General features: G+C 43.2%; 2 protein-coding genes across 2 annotated transcripts; both read left to right on the forward strand.

The window, feature by feature from the left end:
• Positions 1-571: 571 nt before the first annotated feature.
• gdi2 (GDP dissociation inhibitor 2) lies at positions 572-10,233 on the forward strand. Its single transcript, XM_068586319.1, has 10 exons — positions 572-730; positions 5,162-5,269; positions 6,098-6,197; positions 6,638-6,772; positions 7,029-7,227; positions 7,341-7,472; positions 7,979-8,078; positions 8,178-8,349; positions 8,510-8,709; positions 9,112-10,233. Exons 1-10 carry the CDS (start codon positions 686-688, stop codon positions 9,262-9,264), a joined length of 1,344 nt encoding a protein of 447 aa, XP_068442420.1. The 5' UTR covers positions 572-685; the 3' UTR covers positions 9,265-10,233.
• Positions 10,234-12,288: 2,055 nt separating this feature from the next.
• Positions 12,289-25,848, forward strand: LOC137791645 (ankyrin repeat and SOCS box protein 13-like). Its single transcript, XM_068586746.1, has 7 exons — positions 12,289-12,401; positions 13,038-13,225; positions 13,453-13,609; positions 13,721-13,855; positions 14,564-14,755; positions 14,911-15,034; positions 25,791-25,848. The coding sequence occupies exons 1-7, from the start codon at positions 12,359-12,361 to the stop codon at positions 25,813-25,815; spliced, it is 864 nt and encodes a 287-aa protein (XP_068442847.1). The 5' UTR covers positions 12,289-12,358; the 3' UTR covers positions 25,816-25,848.
• The last annotated feature ends 667 nt before the right edge of the window (positions 25,849-26,515 follow it).

Here is a 26,515-nt window from a genome sequence, read left to right on the forward strand (position 1 = left end):
AGTATTAATGTCACAGCATTACCCGGGTTTGCTCAACAGCTGTGTCAACCATAAATGTATGCCTCTCTGGCACCTCAAACAGATAAACAATCATTTACAGATCGTTACACTGGTGCTGGTGATGGGTTCCTCCCGAAAATTGACATTTAAAAAAATAGGTCAAACTTAATTGAATGAGCGTGACTGTGAATTCAACATAAGGAACTGTAGAGAACAATACATAACATACATTAGCACTTGTTGTTTTTGGTTATGTGGTTAGAAAGCAGAACAATTGAATAATTATAAAATGGTATATTAAGAAAGTTGACTGATTTACCAAAGCAAGACAAAGTGTTAAATATTATAAATGCATAACCGGATTCTTAAGATATGTACGGCGCACACCACACGAGGCTAATGCTGACAACTGAAGACATTATAATTATTATAACATGTCACGTGGCTGGTCTATCTTGGTATTTTGTCTGCCTGTCCTCTTGCGTCTCTCGGTTTCGGAGACATTGTTTTTTCACATGGACACTTTTGCGCCACTCTCGTGTTCCAAGTGATTGACAGCTGAGAAGCCCCGCCCCCCCAGAGGCGCCTGACGCTGAACCGCAGCCCCTTTCTCATTTCCAGCCCCGCAGATCTCCATTTTCTTCTTTCCCGAAATTCAGTAGCGGAGTAGTGAAGACTTGGAAAAATGAATGAAGAATACGACGTTATCGTCCTGGGCACCGGGCTTACGGTGAGAAGGAATACAACGACGCATTTTGCAGCGTGGAAATAATGTTCAACCTGTTACCGACGCAGTTAGCGCTTTGAACTAACGAGGCCTAATCAGCGGCGCTAGCGCTAAGTAGCTATCTTAGCCGCTAAGAGTGAGCGACTACCTAATAGCTAACAGGAACTGTTAGCACCAGGTTAGCTGCACATGCTATCGGAGTCTGGACAGATTAACGGTACCTTAACGTTAGTGTACTGCGGATACGTTCAAACTCTCACGCGATTGCGGTGGCTTTGTAGCAGCGTTGTTCCGGGGACTGTGTCGGTGTAGAGACCGCGGTGAATGAACCGGTTATTTGGCCGCCAGACTTTCGGTCAAGATAAGATGATTAGTCCGCTAACGTTAGCCGAGCCAAACTAAGCTAACTAACTAGCCTGCTAACAACAGAATAACGACGTGTCAGCTTCACCGACTAATCTGCCTGTCAACCCGATTGTTGACGTTATCCCGGTCTCCGTGTTATTTTGTTCCAGCCAGCCACTTATGGAAGTATTAAACAAAACGTTAAGAAGCTCACTCACTAAGCCGTCCTTGAGTTCCTGTTATGCGATGCACTCAACAGGCGGACGAGTAAGATCAATGAATCTTAATAACCGTCGCAAAGTGAGCGAAGCCTCGTCTCTCTAATGGGGGGACGTTTTGTGAAAGACCATACTGCTTATCCGATGTCACAGGATTACTGTGGACTGTTACTGTCAGTCGGGAACTAATTTAACCTGTAAAATAACGAAGACTCCTTGTGTCGTTTTAATTTGCATACTAAAATAAAGCTGAGGATGTGAGCTGGCAGGTCATGAGCGGTTCCTCTTGTGTAGCGGCTGTTTACCCGGATTATAAACTTGTCAGCATTGACCTTATGGTACTAAAGCCCTCCTGACTTGCATCTTAATCTCATCTCATTCCAATACACTTAATATTTTCTAAAGAACGTGGCATCTGGATTGACCATCTGAAAGTGATGTGAAAATAAAAGTCAAACGCTGCTTTGTTCCATTCATAACAACGGCTTCTACATCCGCATTCCTGGGACTTCCGGTGTTCTGGGGCATGACTGCCATGCAAGCACCGTGATGCCAGTTGGCAACTTCCTGTTGACTCTTATAGCAGTTTCTGGACTTTTTTTTCTTCTCGAGAGCCAAAGTACGCAGTTTTGATTTTGATATCATGAACACAGATTTGTTGAGGTTCTACAAATTGATATTTTATCATGACATCACACACCCTTGAGTTGTAATGGTGTGTTGATTTAGCTGACATTTGGGTGTGGTTCCACCAAGACTGAGGAAATGAAAGTACATTGCTAGTATTTTGAGCGCTAGACTGACCACCAGCCTAAAAAGCCCTGCAGACTGCTGCATGGAAACCTCGTTGCGTTTTAGTTCCGTTAAATAAGTGACTTCACTTCTGTATCTGACAGATTTTCATTTAATGTTACACACTAACATTAGCCCTACTGTGAATAATAATTCAACAGGTTACACTGAGCTCTAATAATATATAGACCAGTAATGCAACAGTATGCACTAGTTTTGTACTCTTCAATAGAATATTTTCTGCCACCAATGGTGCCTTTTTATATTAATTGGGTTATGAAACTGGGGGATCGGGTGTCCCCATCTGTCCACTACTAATGACACATGATGGGAGTGGCTTGGCAAACAATATCAAACTGCACCTGAATGCAGTCTGGTCACATTGTGATGCCCAAGCAACTAGTTGCCTGAAGAGGAGAGCGGCGAACAGGGCGGTGTTTTAGTGGTTGTGGGTAGAGCACAGAGACAGCAGTGATGGCATGCATTAGTTACATGATAAATGGAGTGATGCATGAATGGCATGTTTTTGTTGGGCCACCCCAGAAGTTAGCATTGCACTGGTTCACTCCGCAAAAAGCCGATGGGATTGTTCTATTGGGTTTCAGAACATAAATAAGCTTTGTGGGAAAGACACATTTTTGTGTTTTTTTTATATTTGGTATTCACCAATTAGCATTACTTTTATGATTTTTGAAGCTGACTGCAAAAGCCAACATGCACTGCAAAATCACTAGTGGTTGTGAGGGAAAAATTAGTAATGTATTCATATTTAACTTAGAAAAAACTAACAATAGTACTGTAGCATTCTCCATTAAAAACTATTTTAATAATTAATCAATCATGAAGACAGTTGTCAAGCAATGATGCACAACATTCCAACTTTAATTTTTTTTGTCTTCAAACAGCAATTTATCAGAATATATATATATATATATATATATATATATATACATACATACATACATACATACATACATACATACATACATACATACATACATACATACACACACACACACACACACACACCAAAAAAAGTTTGTTAGTTACAGCCCTAAAGTTTAAGATAAAAATATAGTATCAGTAAAAAATGATTAACAGTACTAAATGGCTTTTGCATTCTTACAGTTTCTATCTTTGTTCCCATCGAAAGGAGAAAAGGGTATTAAAAGAAGAGGAAATAGACACAATGCGTGCATTCACTCGATTATATATATATATAAAGAATAAAGGAGGTAAACTTGTGTCAAAGTTACGAAACAATTAAACTGTACAAAAGCACATAAACATTTGCATTACTACTGTAAGTTAATGTTCACCAAATTTGGCTGGAAAATGATTGTCCTAAATCTCCAATTTGCGCTTAAGCCACCTTCCCATCTGCTTTTATAGGCTTGTCACATGTTTTGCATGTAAAACTTTATTCTGCTGTCTATCTTAACGGATGTCAAAACAAAGTCCAACAGGTTCTTGTGACTTCTGTGTCATAAACTGAAAGGAAGTATAGTCCTGCCGTGATTGTAAGTTCCTGTCATGTGTTAGTATCGTTTTGAACCGCGTAGACATATCCAGCTCTTGTCTTTGGACTTTGCTGCCTCTCACACGCTCTGATTTTTATGGCTCTAATGTGTTGAACTGAACTGAGCGTTTAGTCTTTGGTCACAATGGGTTCCATACTGGCTCAATTTTCTGCTTCTGCCTGACTGTACACTGGATCAGTGTGTCTTTTCCTCGCCGTCAGCATGGCCCCTACCAGCTGGCTGACGTAGTGATGACTCCGCTGCCTCCGGCTATGTGTCAAAGCCTGTATTCATATAAGCAGCTGAAGATCGGCTTCAGTCACATGTCGCCCGAAAAGAGTGACGATGACCGTCTTACCCAGAGATTTACGTGTCGACTGATTTCATGTCCTTCAAGTCGACTGGATTGCAAGTTTAGACAATAGATGAAAACCCAGATGTTTTACAGAGGCGATCGGGTTTCACTGGCTCATGGGTTATTTTGGGAGAGCACCTATGCAGAAAGCTTGCTTGGATGTGGCAGGATGCAAGTCATTGCGGTTACGAAGGGGCGATTAAATGTTTCAGTGCGTTCGGTTTTGATAGCAACAAAACAGCGCCAGTAAAACAAAATTCCATACACCCTCTTTAGTTAGGGCCGGTGGAGTTTATTGTGGGAAGGTTGCTCTGCCGGCTTCGCTGTATCGTAACTGGATGGAGGCAGACCATCTGAAGGACGATGTTCCAATGTTCTTCTGATTTTAAAGCCGATTGCATTCATGCTTCAGAAGACATAAAAGTAGTTTGTAATTTGTGGTGCTTTATCTTGCTGGGGAAAAAAAACTAAGTCTTACAAAAAATGTGTTTGCTTCGTGGTTGACAAACAGAAATCGGTCTCTTCTGAAAGAATTAAATGGAATGAACTCTGATACTTCCTGTGTCATTTCAGGCCATGGTCTCCACACTGAGCGTGCAAAGGTGACATCACCTAGTAAAAGCTATGAGGCATTGATGTTTTTTTATTAGTCATGTGAGAAATGGGTTATACCATGCACGGCAGTCACTCAATAAAACAACTTTTAGAGTAAAGTCCACGCAGTCACATGATGCACACAGTAATCGCATTATGGCCTGTGGTCTATGTGAATTCCAGTCTCTGGTCAACATGCACATTTCTCCTTCTCATACCCAAAGCTCTGAGACTTAAGCCATGTGAAGGCTATAATCATCCGCCCAGCTCCGCAGCCGCATGCCAGACATTATGTTAGTCCTGGGTGTGGCAGAACTGAATTCTTGGACACTCTTTTAATTGTAATTCTGTTAAACTTGCAAATTGGCAAATGCATTGTTCCTTCAGTCTTTTGTGTCTAAAGCAGTCTTTAACATTTATGTTATTTATTTATTATTATTCATGTTTTACAGCCTATCCGTCACTCTTTATTATTAAAGTGGTTAATGTGGGATGGATCATTGAAGCACTAACAATCTCTGTTCCGATGCTGCTGATGCTTTATCATCACAATCAGCGTCCTATTGGTGCTAGTCTAATTATATATATATTTTTGTATTTCTCCCAACAGGAATGCATTTTATCAGGAATCATGTCAGTGAAGGGGAAGAAGGTTCTGCACATGGACCGCAACGCCTACTACGGAGCTGAGAGTGCCTCCATCACGCCTCTTGAAGATGTAAGTTGATCTGTGATGCTTCTGGCTCGGCTTTGTGACACACAAGATTGTTTTGAAATGTTAAGAATGAGGACCAGAACTGCAGACCTCTGGAATTGGAATACATAAACATCAAAGATATTTACATAACAATAACTAGTTATATAGCAGCTTTAAGAACTGTTTACAAAGTGCTTTGACAGACAAAGCAGCAAGGAAAGTCAAGCCGAGGGGTCCTGATGGCAAAAGTACGGTCACCTTTAGTTTTCAGCCTCAACTGGAACAGCCAGAACCTGAGCTCCTAAGGGGTCAACATTTCCTTTTATATATTTTGGGGTCAGATTCATATGTGCTGAAAGTGATCAGTAAAATCTTAAACTCAATTTTAAAACAAACATGGAGCCAGTGAGGTGAATCCAGGACTGGGGGTGGGGAGGCAAGAGGAGGGAGTCATTTGGGATCTTAAAGCAGACATTTGGGAAGAGCTAAAGAAATGAGGTCTGCAACCAGTATGAAGGTGGCTGCTCAGACGGGGTTATTTGCTGCCAAAATTGTCTGTGTTGTTGTTAGCGGTGTGAGTGAACCTTGGTTTATTATTGGTGCGTGGCTCCGTAGCACGAGCTCGTAGCATGAACAGAGGCGTTTATACTCTGTGCTGTGAGCTGCATTATTCTCAGAAACGCCAAAAGGCACACAAATAAAATAAACTGTGAGGATTCAAGACCTGTAAACAGACTTTGATTTGTGACATTTTAATGCTGTCCTTGCCTCCTGGAATGCACCTCCAGTGTAATTGTGAGTTATTGGCTGTAGCTTGTGAGTAAAGTCTGGTTCTGTGTCTCCCTGCAGCTCTATAAGCGCTTCGGGCTTCCGGGCAAACCTGCTGATTCCATGGGAAAAGGCCGGGATTGGAACGTGGATCTCATCCCCAAGTTCCTCATGGCCAATGGTAATACTTGGATAACTCTTCTGTTTGAATGTTTTCTCAGCAAAGGTGTGAGCTTTAACTTGTTGTTGGTCTGCTCTCTGTGTCATAGTTGAAATATATATTAAATATAATTTAATATCCATAGTAACCCTTTAGCATGTTGTAACTCAAGTGGAGGCCCAGTGTAGTCAGTCTTCTGGAAAAAACGCCCTCAGTCTGCATCTCTGTCTGTAAGCCCCTCCCGCTAGATGTGCATTGGCATATCGGCCTTTACAGAGTAACGAAGTGATTTCTTTGCAAACCTGCGGACCTTTATAGTGAGATGACATACTGTGATTTGAGGCTCTAGCTAGCTACAATATTGGCAAAGTGTTTCAGAAATGGAGAGAAGATGTTGCTAATCGCTTAGTCTGCTGCTAATAGCTAAGCCTGCTGCTGATGTTTGCATCTCCTTCCCTCAGGTCAGCTGGTGCGCATGCTGCTCATCACAAAGGTGACCCAGTACCTGGATTTCAAAGTGATCGAGGGCAGCTTTGTGTACAAGGGGGGCAAAATCCATAAAGTCCCCTCTACTGAGACAGAGGCTCTGTCATCAAGTAAGTTATTTAGGAACGCTGTGGCAATCGACTGAACGGGGATAATATGTGAAGACAGCGTGAAAACCGTCAAGAAAATGTTTTAGATTTTATATGCTGCATGTGTGCCTTTCTCCAGAAGAATCTTTGTATGACTCGTTGATACGGTTGTTTCGGTCTAACCCATAAGACTCTCAGCTGCTGGTTGATGTAAAACTTGCTCTTAACTCACTTTCGATACAGGCCCATTCAGTCTAAACTCTCTACCTCTGTAAAGGTCTGATGGGGTTGTTTGAGAAACGGCGCTTCAAGAACTTCCTTCAGTTCGTTTCCAACTTCGATGAGAGCAACCCCAAAAGCATGATGGGCGTGGACCCCCAAAAGACTACCATGAGGGACATTTTCGTTAAGTTTAATCTAGGCCAGGAGGTCATTGACTTCACCGGCCACTCCCTCGCCCTCTACCGCACAGACGAGTCAGTACTCTCCAGTTGTTTGATAAATGTTTTTTTTTTTTTTACAATAAAACTAATTGCAAGTGATTGTGATACCCTTGCACCGTTTTAATTAGTTTGTTATCTCCACTCAGATACCTGGATCAACCCTGCATTGAGACGATAAACAGGATCAAGCTTTACAGTGAGTCTCTGGCCAGATATGGCAAGAGCCCGTACCTCTACCCCTTGTACGGCCTGGGGGAACTGCCACAAGGGTTCGCCAGGTAGGGGACTCTCCCTTTGACACACTCGGGAACTATTTGTATGTCTCGCATTATTCACCACCACAAGTAAAAATGACTTTTAAATGCTTGGCGCAGTCTCTGAAAATTCCAGTTGTCTACGACCAAAACATGCAAAGGAAGTTATTGTAATGTGTTTTGTTGACTTGGCCCCGAAAAAAAAATAGACTTCTTTTTAAAAGTTAGGAACTCACCTGTGAGCCATCAAGTATCTTTTGTATCAAACTCCCACAGTGATTTTGTCATTGTCTGTTTTTTACACTACTGAGTCCTATAATGCCCGTCAATTCAACAATAACAGTCTTTCCATAATGACAAAGAGGGGATACCTCTTGATTAAAAGGAGGTTCCTACCTTTGAGGCTCCCGACCAATAACTGACTAAACCTCTAAATCTCTCATCTCTGACCCTTGAAGCAGAGATATGGGGTTATTGAGTTAGGGAGGAAATATATGGAAGCAACATCTCACACTTTTCTTCCATTCTAGGCTGAGCGCCATCTACGGCGGGACGTACATGTTGAACAAGCCCATCGACGAGATCGTGATGGAGAACGGGAAGGTGGTGGGAGTCAAGTCCGAGGGCGAGGTGAGCAGCTCGCTCTCCGGTTGCGTTTCGTGTGACCGTCTACAGGATTAAAACTCTCCCACGACCTCTGACCTTTTGACCGTTTTTGCCCCAACATAGATCGCCAGGTGCAAGCAGCTGATCTGCGACCCCAGCTATGCCATGAGTAGCGCCAACAAAGTGGGTCAGGTGATCAGAGTCATCTGCATCATGAGTCACCCGGTCGCCAACACTGGCGACATCAACTCTTGCCAGATCATCATCCCCCAAAATCAGGTCCAAAGGAAGCATGGTGAGCGCACACGGGCAGTGGATGTATACTAGTTTCAACAGACATTTATGTTAAATCATTAAATCATTTCCTTCGTATTGTGTAACAACAGCTCATTGACTCATTTTTTGTAACTCACCCACCAGCAGTCATTAACTATCGTCATTTCTTCGTTTTCCAGACATCTATGTTTGTATGATCTCCTCTGCTCACAACGTGGCCGCTCAGGGCAAATACATCGCCATCATCAGCACCACGGTGGAGACGAGCGACCCAGAGAAAGAGATCAAGCCGGCCCTGGACCTGCTGAATCCCATCGAGCAGAAATTCGTCAGCATTAGTGACCAGTTTGCCCCTACTGACATGGGCACCGATAGCCAGGTGGGGTCTTTTTTCTCTCTACCTTGTGTTTACTTGTTTGTGGCGCGGTTAACGGTGAACATCATCTGTTGTCCACCTGCTCAGACATTGACCTCATCAGTATGTAAGACGTCCTGCCCCTTCAACCTACCTGTCCACCGCATTGGTTTTTAGATGTTGTCAGCTGTGTATAATGTTAATATTGCAACTTCAGAATAAAACTGTTGTGCCGTTTCCTGGTAAACAATTTAAATGAATATCTAAGTAGTGATGACTTGCTGTTGTGTAAGAATATGCCAGTTTTGCACGATTTTTTTGTGGCCTGTTTGAGCAGAAAGTTGCGCGTCAGCACAGGAAACACTTCCTGAAAAACAAAAATCAGTTGCTCTTTAATAAAGAAGAATTACTTTACTTTTCCCCTAGGTCTTCATCTCCCGCACCTACGACGCCACAACTCACTTCGAGACCACCTGCGACGACATTAAGGACATCTACCGGAGGATGACGGGCTCAGACTTTGACTTTGCCGAGATGGAGCGCAAGAAGCAGGACACCTTCGGCGACGCCTGCGACTAGAGGCGAGGCGACCGCTACAATCCTGATTATTACAGACGACGCCGACTGAAATCTTACAAAAAATAGTATAAAAAAAAAAACCTACACAAAAATGTACACCCCAGTGGGCTGGCTGGTCATCTGGTTTGCCCATGGAGGAAGTTCATGATATAGAGTATGATATAGTGTTGTTGGACCGGGTTCAGGGAGGGAGCTATGTGTTTTAAACCCACACTCAGATGGATGTCGCACTAAACAATGGTTATGCCGATTATACAGTAATACTCTACATTCTTCTGCCGCGTCATGTCGACATGATGCATAGTCCAAAGATGCCAAATCAAGTGATAATTCATAAAACGATCTTACAAAGTGGGTATCTGTGTCAGTGGGGTGGGTTGTCCAATTGTTCTGTCATTGTATAAAAGGCGTTTGTAAGATAAATAATATCTATACATCAGTTATTGGTCTTTGCAAGTATTCTTTCATGTCAGGGTGAGAGAGAAGAGGATTGGCTTTGTGCGTCTTAAGTTAAATCATGCGAGCAGCGGAGTGTTCCTCCGAGCACATTCAGGCAGCAGCAGACCGCCGTCAGCCGCCAGCGTGGGTAAAGGGTGTGTGGGCGTGATATTTCTATGTCAATGTTTTTTTTTCTTCTTCTTTCAACCCCTTTCCGGCGCTGCCAGATGCATCCTATAAACCGAGCCACACAAGGGCGACTAGTTACTATAATGCATCAGAGATCTATGAGTTCCTGTTCCTGTATCATGCAATGTGATGGAAGAGCTGAGCTTTAACAGCAGATTGGTGGGCCGTGTGGTTGACTAATTGCTTAAGAAGGACCAAAATGTGTACTGCAGCAGTATTGAATTGATGAGAGCCCTTTTGGTATCTTCTGTCTTGAACAACTTTGGGAGAAAAAAACACAACATCTCGGGCTCAAATGATTTCTATACTGCAAAGTAAAAACAAAGTTTGTCAAAAACCAAAGCTGTGTGTGATCACTTTTTTCCCCTCACATTGCAACTCAAGCAAAACACACCTAGATTAATTTTTTACTGATGGGGAGGCGAACGATGAACCACCGGTGAACGTTAGACCAACTTAATACAAAAGGACTGGTTGTTTATTAATGAGTCATTTCAGGTTATTGTGATAATCAAATATTAGCAGCCCGCTACCTTCCTAAGTATTTCACCGAAAACAAAAAACACTTCTAACGGTTTACTGAGTGAGGCCTCAGCTTCAAAGACACAACTCTGACACGCGTGGACGCAGAATCCAAAGCATTGAACATGCTCGTATGTTTGGTGAACGCTGAAATCATCGCATTTGTTTTTCAACTAATAATCGTGAAGGAAGCTGACGCTCGCTCACTGTGTGGACTGCGTGGCAAAGGGGCGGAGCCATCAGCCTCTGTCTTTTACATCGCTGCCTCCAAAGACTCAAAAGTCCACTTGATGAGTCAGCGATTACAACGGAGCAGTAGCTGCAATGAAGACTAGAATCTCAGGGCTTTATACATATATGTACTCGCGGGGTCACACGGTTGACCTCAGTTCCTTTAATGCAGCTCAACTGCTTCTGTCATTAGAGTCTGGTCTGATGGTGTGTTCAATGGCCTCAGACAGGGACAGCAACATCACTAAATATATATATATATATATATTTTTGCTGTAGCATTAAGCACACCTGTTCATATTTTAGCTTGTAGGCTCAACACTGAAACAACCTTTTTAAATCTGCACACATTGTGTTGCTGAGATTTCAATTTCATTCACATAGCATCGAGCTATAATTTCCTTACCATAAATAATTAAATCAAAACAAGTAAAATACATAAATCCATTGCAGTCAATATAATCATTAAGATGTAGCAAAATATGCAGTTGTATTAGAAACCAGCAATGCATCTGTATGAGGAACCGTTTATCAACACTCTGCACATGAAGGTTCACTTTGGCTGATTTTACTTTGATTCATTTTTATACCAAAAGGATTCTTTCTGAATTTTAAGTTATTGAAGAGTGACGTTAATATGATGGAAACGATGCTGACAGGCTCTTCATGCTCCGGCCTAAAAGGGTTTGATTTTATTGTAATTCATGTAATTCATCTTTAAATGACAGAGAAGCATCTGTAAATGTAATAATCGTGTTTTAAACACAAATGACTCGAGACAAGTTGACACTTAGTTTAGGGAAAAATGTAAGATGTATGTACAGTTCAATAAAATACAACACAATTTAAGCTGCATGTACAATACCATCAAACGTAAGATAATATGTACATTACAATGTAAGATGTACGTACAACACAATACAATATCTGGAGTATCACAGGAGTAGCTCTAAGGCTGGAGCCCGGCCTCCTGGAGGAAACTCATTTCGGCCGCTTGTATCCACGACCTCGTTCTCTCAGTCACCACCCAGAGAGGTCATGACCGGAGGTGAGTGATGAGCTGTCATTCAGTCATTCAGTTGAGGAAAGAAATGCTTTGCAGACTGATCATTACCTCAGGTTTGTCTTTTTTAATGATTTGTCATATACATTTTAGATGTCATTGAGAAACTGATTGCACTTGTGTAATGTGTTAGAAAACTGGTCAGAACTAAGCCAAAGTCCACAGAGGAAGAAAGATGGCCATGATGACTGGGTAAGAGCCCACAGCATCCACAGCTACCTCCAGTATCGTGATCATCCTACATTGCTGCAAAGAGACTTTAGGCATGTATCGGAGACTGGTGTTGGATTTTGGGGACATCTGCTTAATATAAATAATAATTATTATTAATAATATTTATTATATTAATTAAAATATTAGATAAGCACCGTATTACTTGCATGTCATGTGACTAAGGATTGATGTCGAACTATGTATTGTGTTGCATTATTTATTCTGACTTTGAATAAATGTGTTATTTTTTCTAATATCCTAAAAATAGTCTATTTTGTGTAAAAACTCCTAATCCCAGCATACCTTTCGAGTTCCGGCTCTGTCACGTGACTGCCGCCGCACGTAAACATATCAAGACGCGGCTGTTTACAAACATCTCGTGTCATCTCATATCTGCTTAAACGGTGTTCATTTCGCCGGGAGGGAAACAAACACAGGATGGAAATTGAAAACGCTCGTCCGTATTTCTTTGGCGATATCGGTGAGTATGAAATAAAGACAACATGGCCGGTGAGAATATCGCTTTATCGGGTCTTGACCCGGTTCGGCTGTCAGCGGGATGCTAACTATATACTGCTAACGTGCTAGCAAGCGACAGCGCGTTTGTGGCAAGCTGCCAACAACATGTCTTACATGTCAAGTAATTGGAGCTTCTTGGCTGGGACCTTTTGACGCTCGTGTTAACTGCAGGGGATGCGCGTGGACAGCTGGTCAGGAAGCTACGAGACGTCATCTTGCTTACGGTGTTTTATTCGGGGACAGTACACAGGCTACTGTGGGCGGTGCCTACACCAAAACCGTTAAACGTTCTGGTAACGTGCGTCACACTGCTTCCGGTCATAGACTAACTCACAAGCTAGGAACACAGTCCCACCTCACTGCTCTGCCAATCACAGGCACCTTCCTGTGTCCCACCCACCCCCATAGGTAGCAAAGATGATTGACAGGTTTCACAGCTACACAGGTCATGAGACCTTCACTGAATTCAGTGATTGCAATAACCAATCTTCTTATCTAGAACAACTTCTTCCTGTTAACACAATAACTCTCATAACTGAACAGGTTAACATCACATGTCACTCAGTCCGTTACAATACAAACAACAAACTCTGCTCAGGCTGCTGGTCGGAGAGAACGGAGGTGCACAAGGCGGCGGCGCTCGGCCAGACTTCACAGCTGGAGCACCTCATCAAAAGCGGCGCCTCGGTCAACATCGTGGCGGTGGACTCCATCACGCCGCTGCACGAGGCCTGCATCCGTGGGCAGGCCCAGTGTGCACAGCTGCTGCTGGACGCTGGAGCCCAGGTGAGCCTCATCACGGCGACCTGAAAAGAAAACGGCTCGCCTATATGTGTAAATGTCATCAGTAGATTGTATCACACATTTTATATCTTCACATTTCATCTATTCAAAATAGCGGGAAAAGAAAAGGACAAAAACAACAAAAAGGGGGAGTGAACGAGGAAAGGAAAAGTTAGAAGAGGTTGAAGTGCCTCCGTGTGTAAAATCCCGTCTCCCATAATGCATCTCAGGTGGATGCGAGGAACGTAGACGGGAGCACCCCGCTGTGCGACGCCTGTTCGGCCGGCAGTCTGGAGTGCGTCCGGCTCTTGCTGGATCACGGCGCCAAGGCCGACCCCGCCCTCACTTCCCGCACGGCCTCGCCCCTCCACGAGGCCTGCATGGGAGGTGAGGGCCCTCGGCTCACGCCGCACGCCTTCCAGGCTTCTGTGAGAGCAAGTTACGCCTCATGTAGAGCTTTACAAACAAACTGAGCTCGCGACAAATGTCTTTTTCCAGGAAACGCTGACTGTGTGAAGCTCCTGATCGCCTCGGGCGCTCGTCTGGAGGCGTACGACCTTTACTACGGGACCCCGCTGCACGCGGCTTGTGCCAACAAACACACAGAGTGTGTGAAAGAGCTGCTCAACGCAGGTGAGCATCAGTGCAAAGACTGGGGGAGTTTGCCTTCCTTCATATTAACGTCTTGTTTCCTGCAGTTTTGCATGTTTTTTTAAAAAGTTTAGACCTTCCATGTTACCAATATTTTCAGTTTGCGCAGTATACTGTAAAATGAGACATGCCGTGAGTTGAAATGTTAATGAGATATGCCAAGTAATTACCTTTTTTATTTGGACAACTGAGATTTGAGCATCAGTTGCCAAACACCACCGACTCTGATGTAAAAAAAAAAAAGCCAAAAACAATCTAATTAACATTATTATTCCATGATAATTAACTTTTTTTTAAATATCAATCATACCGAACAAGTCATTATCAACCGTGAACACATTGTAGTTTATTTTGCCTGAATCTCACAAACACCATCCAGCTGCTATGAATACTCACCACAGCACCATATGTGGATTAATCCGCAGCTGAAAATAGTCCTCAATAATTGCACTTTTTCTTCCTGTTTGAGTAACTATTGTTTAAAACTAAAAAGTGATGGGTACATAAAAAAAAGGAATCTATATTGTGACCCATTTTTTAAGCTTTATGTCTTCAACAGGAACCAATGGTAGAAAGTTTGGAGCACATTTTTAGTCTTTTCATGAGTTTATGTTCACAATAACAAAAATATAAAATATCACCAGCCTTACCCTTCAAGAACTGACATGAATGTTCTTTTCCTCTTTCTAGGTGCGAAGGTGAATGCCGCCAGGCTGCACGAGACTCCGCTGCACCACGCTGCTAAAAGCATGCACGTGGAGATGGTGGAGACGCTGGTGGAGTTCGGGGCCAACGTCTACGCCAGGGATCAGCACAACAAGAGACCTGTGGACTTCACCACGCTGGGCTCGCCCTCTGCAACCTGCCTGCAGTTCTATCAGAGTAAGTCGGGGTGCGTGGAAAATCTACACCTTGTTGTGTAGTCGCAGGTAATCCTGCACAGCGCCGTAGTGTCGCCGTTGCTCCAGCAGATGGCGAGCAAGGATCACGTTTCACTTCCAGGAAGTCTCAGACTTGTTTCTCCTTCCTCTCCCCAGCTAACCCCATGAATCTGCAGCAGCTCAGCAGGTTGGCAGTGAGGAGGATGCTGGGCACCGGAGCTCTGAAGGTCATAGGTCAGCTGAACATACCGCAGCTCATCATCGGATATCTCTGCTATCAGTGAGTGTCGCACGAGGGAAGGAGGACGGACGCTCAAAGAGCTGCACCGCGCTCTGAAGGAAAAGAAACACAGCTGTATTAGATGTGATCAGTCGACTCGGAGACCGAGCGGCGTATCTCTTTTCCTGTTCATCGTGTTCACACTCACGCCAACGATTGGATTTTAAAGTGACGATGACATTTTTTTTAACCGCTTACGAAACCGTCTCAACATTAATACCGAGCAGGAGATGGGAACCCAAATATAGAAATCCAAACTGTCTCCTCAACAGCAGCTCCTTGTGGTTTCTGCTACTGGCGACGATCACAGGCTCAGGTGGACGGGCCTTAAATGTATTTTATAGGGCTGGGCAAAGTTGAAAAAAATTAACTGATTAATCGTATGATTTTTGTGAAATTAATCGCATTATGCGCCAAATTCAATAATGAAGTAACAACTAGTGTATTGCACAATTTTATTGTAAAGTAATGTTATCAGAACAATGTAACAGGCTCTCTGGAGCAACAGTAACTTAACATATATAGTATATTAAATCTTTCCTTTTTTCTCTGAACAGGTACTGTTCAGTTGTAAGTGTCCCTGTGAGGGACAAGCCACTCCTTCTTCGGTCCATGTTCAGTGTGTTGCTTACCTTTTTAAAGACGTTTAAGACCAGCAATTGATTCACTTTATACAAAAGCAATAAGTGCTTTTCATGTTTTCAGTTCAGTTTTTCCTCCTCAGTGAGAAAAGTCCAATCTGTGTTGATTTGAATAAGTTCACTGAACATCTTGCGATGTGAGGAAAGTTCTCCTCTTTGTAAAGATCCAGAAGTGATGCTGCTTTAAGGCGGTCTGCATACTGGATCAGACCGCGGGGTCAGGAGCTTTTTGCGCATTCGTGATTAACTTTCAATCTGGACGCGGAGGCTGCCGGGACACATACATGTGGTGTATTTGACCGTTTGTGAGCGCGTGTGAAGCGGCTCGCGGCAGCACTGCTGCTCATTGAGAACAGAAGCCACATAACAATACGTGCTTTCACGTCAGGCTCAATTCGTCAACACTGCTTGTCAGTGAGGCTACGGAAGCGCGTGCACAGCTACATAAATTGCCTTCAAAGTAAAAGCAGTGTCGCCGTAATACGTTCATGGCGTTTATCTCATTTATTTACTTTTCCTTTTTGATTGACCTCACGCAGGCCGGACTGGGAGAGCCGTAAGACGCCAGGTCTGAACTACGCCGTCTGGAGAGATTTAAAGCGATAAGCCCCTCCCGATGCAAAAAATAAAAAATAAATTTAAAAAAAAACATATAGTTAACGCCGTTAAATGATTTCCATATTAACGCAAAAATGAAGGCGTTATCTGCCCAGCCCTAGTATTTATTTTCATTAGTTGTTGCCATTGAAGGCACCAGTGTGCAATATTAACTTATTACTCTGGATGATCAGCAGTGCGGTTGTATGAGGCTCTTCTTTAGAGTCAGTCTTTTACTACTAGAACCAGCACAAGAGCAAAGTAGCGTTATTCTGTGGACGTATTTTAGACACAACTTCATAAGATTGAGTAAACGTTATATATTTAGATTACTTTCACCTCCGTTAAGCTGTGATTGCTGCTCTCTTCAAGGCCACCAGACTCCCCAACACAGTGATTTGACCTCTCAGAACACAGGAGCTCTGGTTTATCGCCGCCTCCACCGGTCACTTAGTCTGTGTTATTGTGTGACTTGTGTTTTTTTTAAGCGATTCCTTTTGGATTCACCAAAGTCACGCTGGCACTCCGGTCTTTCCTGTCTCTATACAGTCGCTGTGGAGAACCGCTTTATACTTTTAAACACCTAAAAGTCTTAGTTTGTCATTATTGTAAATAGCAGCGTGACATGCACTGCAGGAGACGCGTGTCCCTCTAATATTAGAGGTTTTTATTTTTATCTGAATAAGTGTCAGAGCTCAGGGAGAGGAAGGAGACAAAGGGCCTAGTTCAAGGTTGCTGGGTTGAATCCTGGATTTCCAGAGAAACTGTGCGTGTGTCGCTGAAGTCGCCGGCATCCCGTAAACGCTGAGCAGCAGACAAAATGTGAAATGGTCGAGTCATCGCGTTGGTGCTCCGTCAACAGAAGGCCGTCTCCTTATTTTAAAACGTGCTAATACCGAGCGGTGCTGCTGTCACGCAGCTCTCGGATGTGACTCTCTCCAGATGCTTCGCTCCGTCTCCTGTGATTCACACCCCCGCGCCTCGGCGGCGGCGGCCTCCTCCTCTTCCAGCGTCGAGCAGACGGCGATCCTGGCGTCTCTATTTATAGCGTTGTGTCTGTCGCTCGCAGAGAAGACCCAGAGAGCTTGTGAGGTCTGGGTATTTTTAGGAGGTGCAGGAAGTTCCTCCGCAAAGTGTTTTGGACCGCTTTATCGTCTCTCTCTTGAGTTGATGTGTTCCTGTTTTGGAAGTCCAGCTGCTGCCGTTGCTGAGGAGATGGCACATCTTCGTACTGGGACTTCAGTCAAAGCATTCTCAGGTTTTTCTCCCATTAGAGGCACGCGAAGAAAGATACTGAATAGAATAATAAACCTGACTAAACATGTATGTATGTAACACTGTTAACACCGTAACGCACGTTAGCTTAGCTACTAAGTACAAAATATCATCTGTGAGCTTTAAAAATAATCTACTGTGTTCATGAGGCTATTGTACTCTGAAGGTCATGTTCAGCACCTCGGTTTGGTTCTTCTCTTTGCTCCCCGTCAGTATAAAGTCTAAAGCTACAGAGTCCCCCCTCAGGGTTTTTTAGGGGTGTGTGACGTTGACAGTGTTCAGACCTTCTGCTTCAGCGTGGAGCTGCCGCCGGGCTCAGTGGCCTCGCCCGGCTTTGAGGCGGCTTCACCTGCGTCTTCACCGTCTCCCTGACAGATTTACCAACCATTCAAAAGCAATATTTCACTCTCGTGGCCGGCTGCACACCGTCTCCCTGACACAGAGCCCGTCTGCTGCTACTCTATAAACATGCCGTTGCGGTTTGTTTCTTCGAAAATGTAAATTCCTGGAAACCGACTTTCCATCATTATCAGAGATTTTTACTAGTTTTAATGCTACAAAAATGCAGTCTGGTTCATCATAATCTTCGCCTGTAAATAATCCCGAAGCACAGATCGCTCCTTCTTTCTGTGGAGCGCTCTCTTTAAGACTTCAAATATCTGACCTTGACACGATGAGGTTTCTACTTGCGGCTCCTCGACGCCATGCAGGGGATGTCCAGTGTCTAGGATGAGAAATGGTCCATATTCCAAAATAGGAGCGCTGAACGACTGGGCTGGTTGGCACTGTCTGCTGTCTCGCTTTAAGTGTTGTCATATTGAAGTAAATAAAGTCAGGTTTAATCTGCTCCGATGTTCAAAACACAATTTATCTGTTTAAGCTGCTGAGAACAAAAAAAAACTGAGGAATGATCCCTAAAATGTGTCATCACTATTTATCTTATTAAGCTGTACAGAAGTGTTGCTCTGAATGTTTTATTGAATAAATGTTTCTGTTGACGTGCCTGCTGTCCTCGTGCTGTTGCATGAATCACTACGGCAAACTTTTGATAAAATGATTGCTTATTTAGCAACATTAGCATTTATTTGGCGTTCATTAAGTCCAATATTCCTCCTGTGTTGTGCTCTTAGTTGCCGAGGGAAGTTTCTGTCTCTCGCTGCTGAATGCGCCGCCATGTTCTCCAGCTTTGTGTTGGCCCTGACACTGAGGAGCTTTCTACTTGTTTATCAGAGCTCTTCTCTGAAAACGCCGATCAGCAGATCACCTTGTCCCAGGCCGAGTTTTAAAGTGAGCACGCACTTTGTTCTCTTTTCTTTAAAAGCGATCTCTCGGCCACCGAGAAGACGCTTGTGGTCGTGCAGAGTTTGATCTACACGCCGTTTACGATCGACTTCAGTCTGGATGTTCTAACCTGTCAGGCCGCTGTTAAAACTGTGACTTCATTGTAACTGATTGACGACCCGGCATCATAACTTACGAGCTACTTCTAAAGAAAACACATTTTCACCCACTGATTTGAAGACCGTTAGAAAAGGGGATCCTCGTCTGTGACCATGAAATGAAATCACACCACAATGTAGCAAAGTAGCTCCTGCTGTGCTCACACCATTAGTTAGATTTTTGATTATTTAATCCATAACATCATTATCATGATCTTTCAAAGTTGTTTTGGTCTCTATAGTGTTCTACAAGTTGCTGTGTGTCAACTTATCTGGTGTTCAAATCAGTGATTCCAACAATAAACTCAGTTGCACCTGTTTGCCACTAGGGTGCGCCATGGATAAAGAAATGATTTGTCAAAGTGGCAGCGTTTCTGAGCCGAGGCCACTGAGGAAAGCGGCTCCTCTGCAGCGCGGGGCTGATTAATCCGGCCCTGTTGATGGACTCGCCTGTCTGTCCGGCTCATGGGCTCTTGGCAGTGAGCGAGGTGAAGAGGAAAAACATTTCAGGAGGGGGCAGATTGTGGATTTGAGGCGCTAGGCGGACAGGAACTGGGAGGCTTTTGTTTGGGAATGGCATAAACAAGGAGCTGGATGCTGTGATGGTCCAGTGCCGCGCTGCTCATCAGACACAGCAGGCTGGAAGTCAGCACCCTGAAATGAGCCGCAGATGTGAGACTGATTCCAACAGAATCTGTTTCACGTGGAGGTACAAAACAACCCACATCACCACAGAAACACGCCTCCGATTGAACAGAACGTTCAACATCTTCAGCAGGTTATAATTCGTTAGGATGCTGTATAAATAGTTTCTACATCAAGATGATGAACGCTAATCAAAAGTAGTCTGACGGGAGTTTGGATGTGTGAGACTCTGAGTGGAGAGAGACTGTTAGTATGTCTCTGTATAAATAAACTAGGTGTTATATACACCAGGACAATGGGGAGCTGAGCCAAGCACTGATCAGGATTGAGACCATGTCTGCTGAGAATATCTAGAGCGAGCTGTGTTAATAGTTCTCTAGTTTAGAGAAAACATCCCCCCCAAATTTGAATCTAAAAATGTGTCCGTCTCTATTGGTGGTCTTGGGGTCAAATCCAAACCCACGTTTCCAGTTTGCTTGAGTAAACGTCTCCATGCTCACCGAAGGGCGCGATATGAAAAATGAGTTCAGGGCCAAAAGCAAACTTAAATTCACCTCTTTGGTTTCAAAGATGCAGCATTCAAGTCAATTTTGACTCTTCGTTGTGTTTGTGACCTCGTCAGGCCGGTTCGATTTTTATATCCCGTCTGAACCAGCGACCTTTGTGACCTCCAGGATCAGCTCGTCCCGCCGCTTTGCGTCTAAACACTTTGAAGAAAGACTAATCTCTGTGATCAGAAGTCACAGCAGCTGTTTCACTTCTGTCCAAACGTCAAAGACAACTGGCTCAGTGAGTGTTTTTGCGGCCTCGGGCCTCTGAAAGAAGGTTTTACAAAAAGAAAATCGAAAAACAGATAAAAATGTTTTTGTCGTTTCTCATTGCAGTTCCCATGTGAAGCGAATTACACTGGTATGTACTGTGGCTTATTCTCCTGGGTGGACTATCCAGAAAGTACTCAATCCAAGTATTTATAAACAGCCAAAGAACTCTTTAAAGGCTATGAGACGCTCGACCTCGAGCAGCTTCATCAGGAACATAACTCTGAGCCTGGTGGCAAACACCAGGAACTCATCACGATTCCACAGAAGAAGACGCCACAGCGCCAGCAAGAGCTCACTGGAGGACATGACGCAAACCCAGGAAACACACCTCTTCTAAATAAGAACTTGAAGGAAAAAAAAACAAGTTTGAGACAAGTCACCCTTATCGTATCGTTCACTGAAGGCCCTGCTAAATGAAAGAGTCCTGGCTGCAGTTAATTGTTCCCAGCCAGCTGAGACTCTGGCCTCCAGCCTCAAGTCTGCTCCCACACTTACAGTAAAGCAGACCTGCTTTGGTCTGCGAAAACGAAGTTTGTGTGTGTCTGGACGACAACGCCCAGGGAAACACACACACAAGTGCGGGGACACTTCAAAAGCCGCCATCTGGTTGTATTTTCTGAAGGGAGTCCCCCTGACCGGGAGTCGCCCCAATCTCCAGCGCAAATGAAGTGAGCAGAGTTTCCTTCCCAGACGCTTTCCCTTTGTTTGCGTCTCAGCTGCTGAGGCGCACGCCTGCTCGGCAGCAGCCAGCGGGACGGCGCGCTCCGTTTTTTCCACGGAGGTTCGAGGCGGCCTGCAATGCCACGAGGACCTGGCCGTCTCTCAGCTGTTCTGGGGGATAGTATTTCCCACTTTGTCTTATTATCATTATTTTGTGGGGAAAGCGAATGACTAAACCGTTCCTGCCACAATGGTGCCAGTTCTCCTTGTAGTCGGAGGTTGTTTTCATCCTGTAGAAGCCACTGAAGGGAATGTAGCAGACCAGTGACTTGGCCTCTGCAGCGCAGATCACAACACTGTCTTACATTCCTGTCTACTCATTCCTCAAGAGGGAAGCCAGAGACACAATTCCCGGTCTGGGATGAGGACAGCAATGAGAGGAAGAACTGACCCTGACAGAGGAAACGCCAGAACCGCAATGGCCGGTATTAATTCAATTCAGTTTATTTTGTATAGCCCAGAATCACAAATTAGAAATTTGCCTCGGGGGCTTTACAATCTGTATCCATACGACATCCCTGACCCAGGACCTCACATCCGATCAGGAGAAACTCCCCCAAAAACAGAAAAACAATATTTCACAGGGAAAAAAGCTATCAAGAACATGTGTAAGGCTTCCTTTTAAGCGACGTACTGAGCTGAATGAGTTTTTCAGACGCTCCAAGGCAGGCGGGGGTCAGAACCAATAACGGCTGCGACTGCCCGAGCCCGTCTTCCAGGGTATAGGGGACACACTCCTCTATACACTCCCTGTCTGGATGCTCAGGTGGTCCCGTTGATGTGGAAGACAAAAGTCCCTCATCCATCCTGCGGGTCCAGTCTTCCTTACATCACTTAGTGAATTCGCCACAAACAAATCAATAAAACCAACATTGCCAAACAGCAATAAGCGTCTCGTGGACGCTCCACAGTCAGAAACGAGCATCTACCCTGACTCCAAACTTGGCGAACTTGCATTCACATGTCAATGGACGAACAGGACAAAGACCCGACTTGCCCTGAGCCAAATGTGAGGTCAACCCTTAAGGAAGCTGCAGCAGGGAACATAGTCTTCTCAGCTGTCATTACGTTCTCTCTGTCAAATCTGTGAAGAATACCTGAAGGTGAAATGTACGCCTCTTTGGCATTCAGCACACCTGAGAAATCAGCGGCATCCGACCGGACTACATTGCTGCAGCTGTCTTTTGTTTTGCATCAGGAGCAGATATTAATGTGGCAGCTCGAGGTGAGACGAGAACATTTATACAACCTACGGAGTGACGAAAGATGAATGGCTGACAGTCAAAACTCCAAGAACATAATTGCAATTTGTTGTTGTTGTATTGCTTCAGGGGTTGATCCAACAATATATATAGTACGCCAAAATTGTTGAGGCTGCACTATTACCATGCACTACGTTGAGGTACACCTGATTAGCCTGTACTTAATTATTATTAAATTGGACACTATTCAAACTATTATATCCAATAAATAGTATTGTTACAATCATGTTTTCATCAAATTGAACCGTCAATGTTTCGATCAGTTTGCATTTGTGCAGCTTCCACTGTCAACCATGTATCAATAACTTTTAGATAAGCTATCAATTTCCTCTCTCTTTAACTTTAAGGTATTTCAACCATTTACTTATTTAGCTAAGTAACTATTTCATCAGTCTATACTGTGATTGCACTTTAGTTCAGCCAAAAAAGCAGTCGTTCATAACTTCTAGCTAACCATTGCAGCAATTTTCCAGTTGAGATTTCTTTTATCTGACTATCAACCATGTATCATACGTTTATCAGACTACGTCAACCATGTCGCCATTCTTTAATCTGACTATCAACCATGTAGCCATACTTTTATCTGATTATCAACAATGTAGCTATACTTTTATCTGACTATCAACAACGTAGCTATACTTTTATCTGACTATCAACCATGTAGCTATACTTTTATCTGACTACGTCAACAATGTAGCTATACTTTTATCTGACTACGTCAACAATATAGCTATACTTTTATCTGACTATCAACAATGTAGCTATACTTTTATCTGACTATCAACAATGTAGCTATACTTTTATCTGACTATCAACAATGTAGCTATACTTTTATCTGACTATCAACAATGTAGCTATACTTTTATCTGACTATCAACAACGTAGCTATACTTTTATCTGACTATCAACAACGTAGCTATACTTTTATCTGACTATCAACCATGTAGCTATACTTTTAGCTGACTATCAACCATGTAGCTATACTTTTAGCTGACTATCAACCATGTAGCCATACTTTTATTGTACGTTTCAGGCATACATCCATCACTGTTCGCCCGTTCCTGTCAGCTGACTGTTCGGCCCTCTGCTAGCTATCTTACTAGTTTCCACGCAGTCTTAATCACAGCGTGTAGCGTCCAGCTGTTAGCCGCTAGCTCAATGCGTCTACATATCAAATCCAATCACGAGTTATGTTTTCTTCCTAAATAGTTGAGCTTCTCCACAAGCATTACTGGTCCAGAACTCAAAATGTATTTATTCACAAGTTGCTGTTTGGCACACAGTCATAAATGTGCGAGTAACCCACGGCCTGCAACAGCACTTGAAGGCAGCATTTCACTGTGTCTGTGCTGGATAATAGAAGTCATTCCTTCGTCTGAAAAACAACTGTAAAGTACAGAATGTGCTGCAGGTAGTGCCGTGTTTCAGACTCCTCAGCTAGTTATTAGACCTTTATCACCGCTGACGCACTCCTACTCTAACAGACCTGCTCTGATGTCACGCTGCTCTCCTCCAGGTGAGAAGTTTGTTAATAGCTGGAAAGCCAGGGAGGAGGAGGAGTGTTCAGGCAGAAAAAGCCTCGGCTGAGCTACTGCGTATTCGTGAACGTGACTTTGTTTATTACTTGTGTCCTTGATTTTAATTGGGCAGTTGTATGCTGAGACAGAAATGTAATTTCAGTAATTGTTTAATTAATGTTTTAAGCCAGGGCTCAGTGTTTATTGAGCAATATGCAACAGTGCGACGACGTTCATGACGCTGTTCCTTTGTAATAACACTTAATTAAAACACGTAGGCTTAAACAGGCGAGGTTACCTAACTTGTTATGTTTGTGGGATGTGGCTAGGGTTCAAATTCAGGGTACAATATCAGTTTTGTTGAAACCTGTGAAGACCAGAAGGGGAAGTTTACACCCATTCAGCATGCGGCACATCAACAAGAAAAGACAACATAACATCAAAACACATAATAATGAAAAGCAAGACCTGATCATTTATTGTATTCGGGGCAATCTTTGCCTTTAATTAACCACTGATAATGTCTGTTATCTAACACGTGTATGTGTATGTGCATGTGTGTGTGTGTGTCTACTGTTTTGCATCGTGCTCTGAAAACTTGAGTATCCATCTCAGTGTTGGAAGTCTGGGATGTGAATGAACATGCACTCAGAACATTCAGCCACACACTGATTCAACAAAGCATTTTTATTTAGTTTTCTTCCCTGCAGCTATAAATCACTCCTCGCGCCCTAAACTGTAATAATAGTTTATAGGAAGATGAGATTAGCCTGAAAACATGGTGGCGCCTGTGAGGTGCTGAGGAGAGAACACGTTACTCCCGTAAGTCCCGCCCTGCTTTCATCCCCCACGAACCTCAGCGCCTTTACTTTTTTGGGCCGACTGCAGCTTAATTTACTGTCTGCCGTGTTTATCTGGCGGTGATAAGGTGGCACACCGTGAAACCTGGTGATCAGCGTTCCTGCTCGTCTTCACGTCGGCGATTTTGAGCACAGCTCGCAGAAAGCAAGACGTGTTCTCATTGCTCTGATGTTTGAGCTGAGTTTGTCTTTTGCAAGTCCAAAACAATTTTTTTTGTGCCAATTTTTTTTAAGATTGGATTTGATGAGGTCCAACCGGCTGGTATTAGACGGTAAGTGTTGCATCAGTCCCCTGTATTGATTATCTACTGTGATATTCTGGAGATTCAAACTACTTTTTGTTTCATGCAACAGCCAAACAAGTAGTTGTCATGCATCTCTCGGCTCTTTTGCTCCTCCTCTACATCACTGTAAAAGTATCAATGCACAGTATGCTGAAAAAAACATAATACATATATAAATATATATATTTAAAAGGGACCACGACCACGTACAGTTAAAACATAAATGTATTACCATTTGATTCACAGTACCAGATTTTAGCTATCGCTAATTTGCATCTGCAGTCCATGAACAGACCAGTACAAACATAAAACAAGAACAAATAGTACAGGATACACTATAAAACATTATATGAGGGAAGAGGGTACAATACAAGCAATAACACAGCATATTAATAATAAGTAATAATAACCGTTAAAAGTAAGTAATACAAACAATTAAAAGTAAATAAACGAAAATATTAAAAGTAAGTGATACGAACCCTAATCATTTAGTTCAATGAGTACAGTGCAATAGTAGGAATGTGATAAGGTTGTTTATTCCTTCTACACATGGTGATTTGAATATTCTTTTATTAAACTCAATAATACATTTAATGTGTGTGTGTGTGTGTGTTCGCTGTATGTCCTGTGTTTGGCAGTATGTTGTTTAAGGTTAAATAAAAGATGAAAATGTATCCAAACATTTCCTCTTTCAGACTCCTATTGATGACAAAGTTCTGATGGAACTGACCAATCAAATGTCCAGACTTAGAGTAAGTGGGGGGTAAGATGGGCGAGACGGAGCGGCAGGTCGACAGCTCATCACTCACCTCCGGTCATGACCTCTCTGGGTGGTGACTGAGAGAACGAGGTCGTGGATACAAGCGGCCGAAATGAGTTTCCTCCAGGAGGCCGGGCTCCAGCCTTAGAGCTACTCCTGTGTGTATATGGAGATATTGTATTGTGTTGTACGTACATCTTACATTGTAATGTACACATATCTTATGTTTTATGGTATTGTACATGCAGCTTAAACTGTGTTGTATTTTATTGAACTGTACATACATCTTACATTTTTCCCTAAACTAAGTGTCAACTTGTCTCGAGTCATTTGTGTTTAAAACACGATTATTACATTTACAGATGCTTCTCTGTCATTTAAAGATATGCAGAACATGAATTACAATAAAATCAAACCCTTATAGGCCGGAGCATGAAGAGCCTGTCAGCATCGTTTCCATCATATTAATGTCACTCTTCAATAACTTAAAATTCAGAAAGAATCCTTTTGGTATAAAAATGAATCAAAGTAAAATCAGCCAAAGTGAACCTTCATGTGCAGAGTGTTGATAAACGGTTCCTCATACAGATGCATTGCTGGTTTCTAATACAACTGCATATTTTGCTACATCTTAATGATTATATTGACTGCAATGGATTT

This window comes from Clinocottus analis, unplaced genomic scaffold (genome assembly GCF_023055335.1).
Source record: "Clinocottus analis isolate CAN_PGR_092001 unplaced genomic scaffold, fCliAna1.0.p SCAF_20, whole genome shotgun sequence".
NCBI lineage: Eukaryota > Metazoa > Chordata > Actinopteri > Perciformes > Cottidae > Clinocottus > Clinocottus analis.

What these genes read in the sequence shown, in the direction of transcription:
- gdi2 (XM_068586319.1), top strand. Translation starts at nt 686, where the DNA reads ATGAATGAAGAATACGACGTTATCGTCCTGGGCACCGGGCTTACG. An exon ending in GCCCTCTACCGCACAGACGA is followed by an intron (nt 7,228 to 7,340) that starts GTCAGTACTCTC and finishes ATCTCCACTCAG; the next exon opens with ATACCTGGATCAACCCTGCA. An exon ending in TCAGGTCCAAAGGAAGCATG is followed by an intron (nt 8,350 to 8,509) that starts GTGAGCGCACAC and finishes TTCGTTTTCCAG; the next exon opens with ACATCTATGTTTGTATGATC.
- LOC137791645 (XM_068586746.1), top strand. Translation starts at nt 12,359, where the DNA reads ATGGAAATTGAAAACGCTCGTCCGTATTTCTTTGGCGATATCG. An exon ending in CCACGAGGCCTGCATGGGAG is followed by an intron (nt 13,610 to 13,720) that starts GTGAGGGCCCTC and finishes GTCTTTTTCCAG; the next exon opens with GAAACGCTGACTGTGTGAAG. An exon ending in CTGCCTGCAGTTCTATCAGA is followed by an intron (nt 14,756 to 14,910) that starts GTAAGTCGGGGT and finishes TCCTCTCCCCAG; the next exon opens with CTAACCCCATGAATCTGCAG.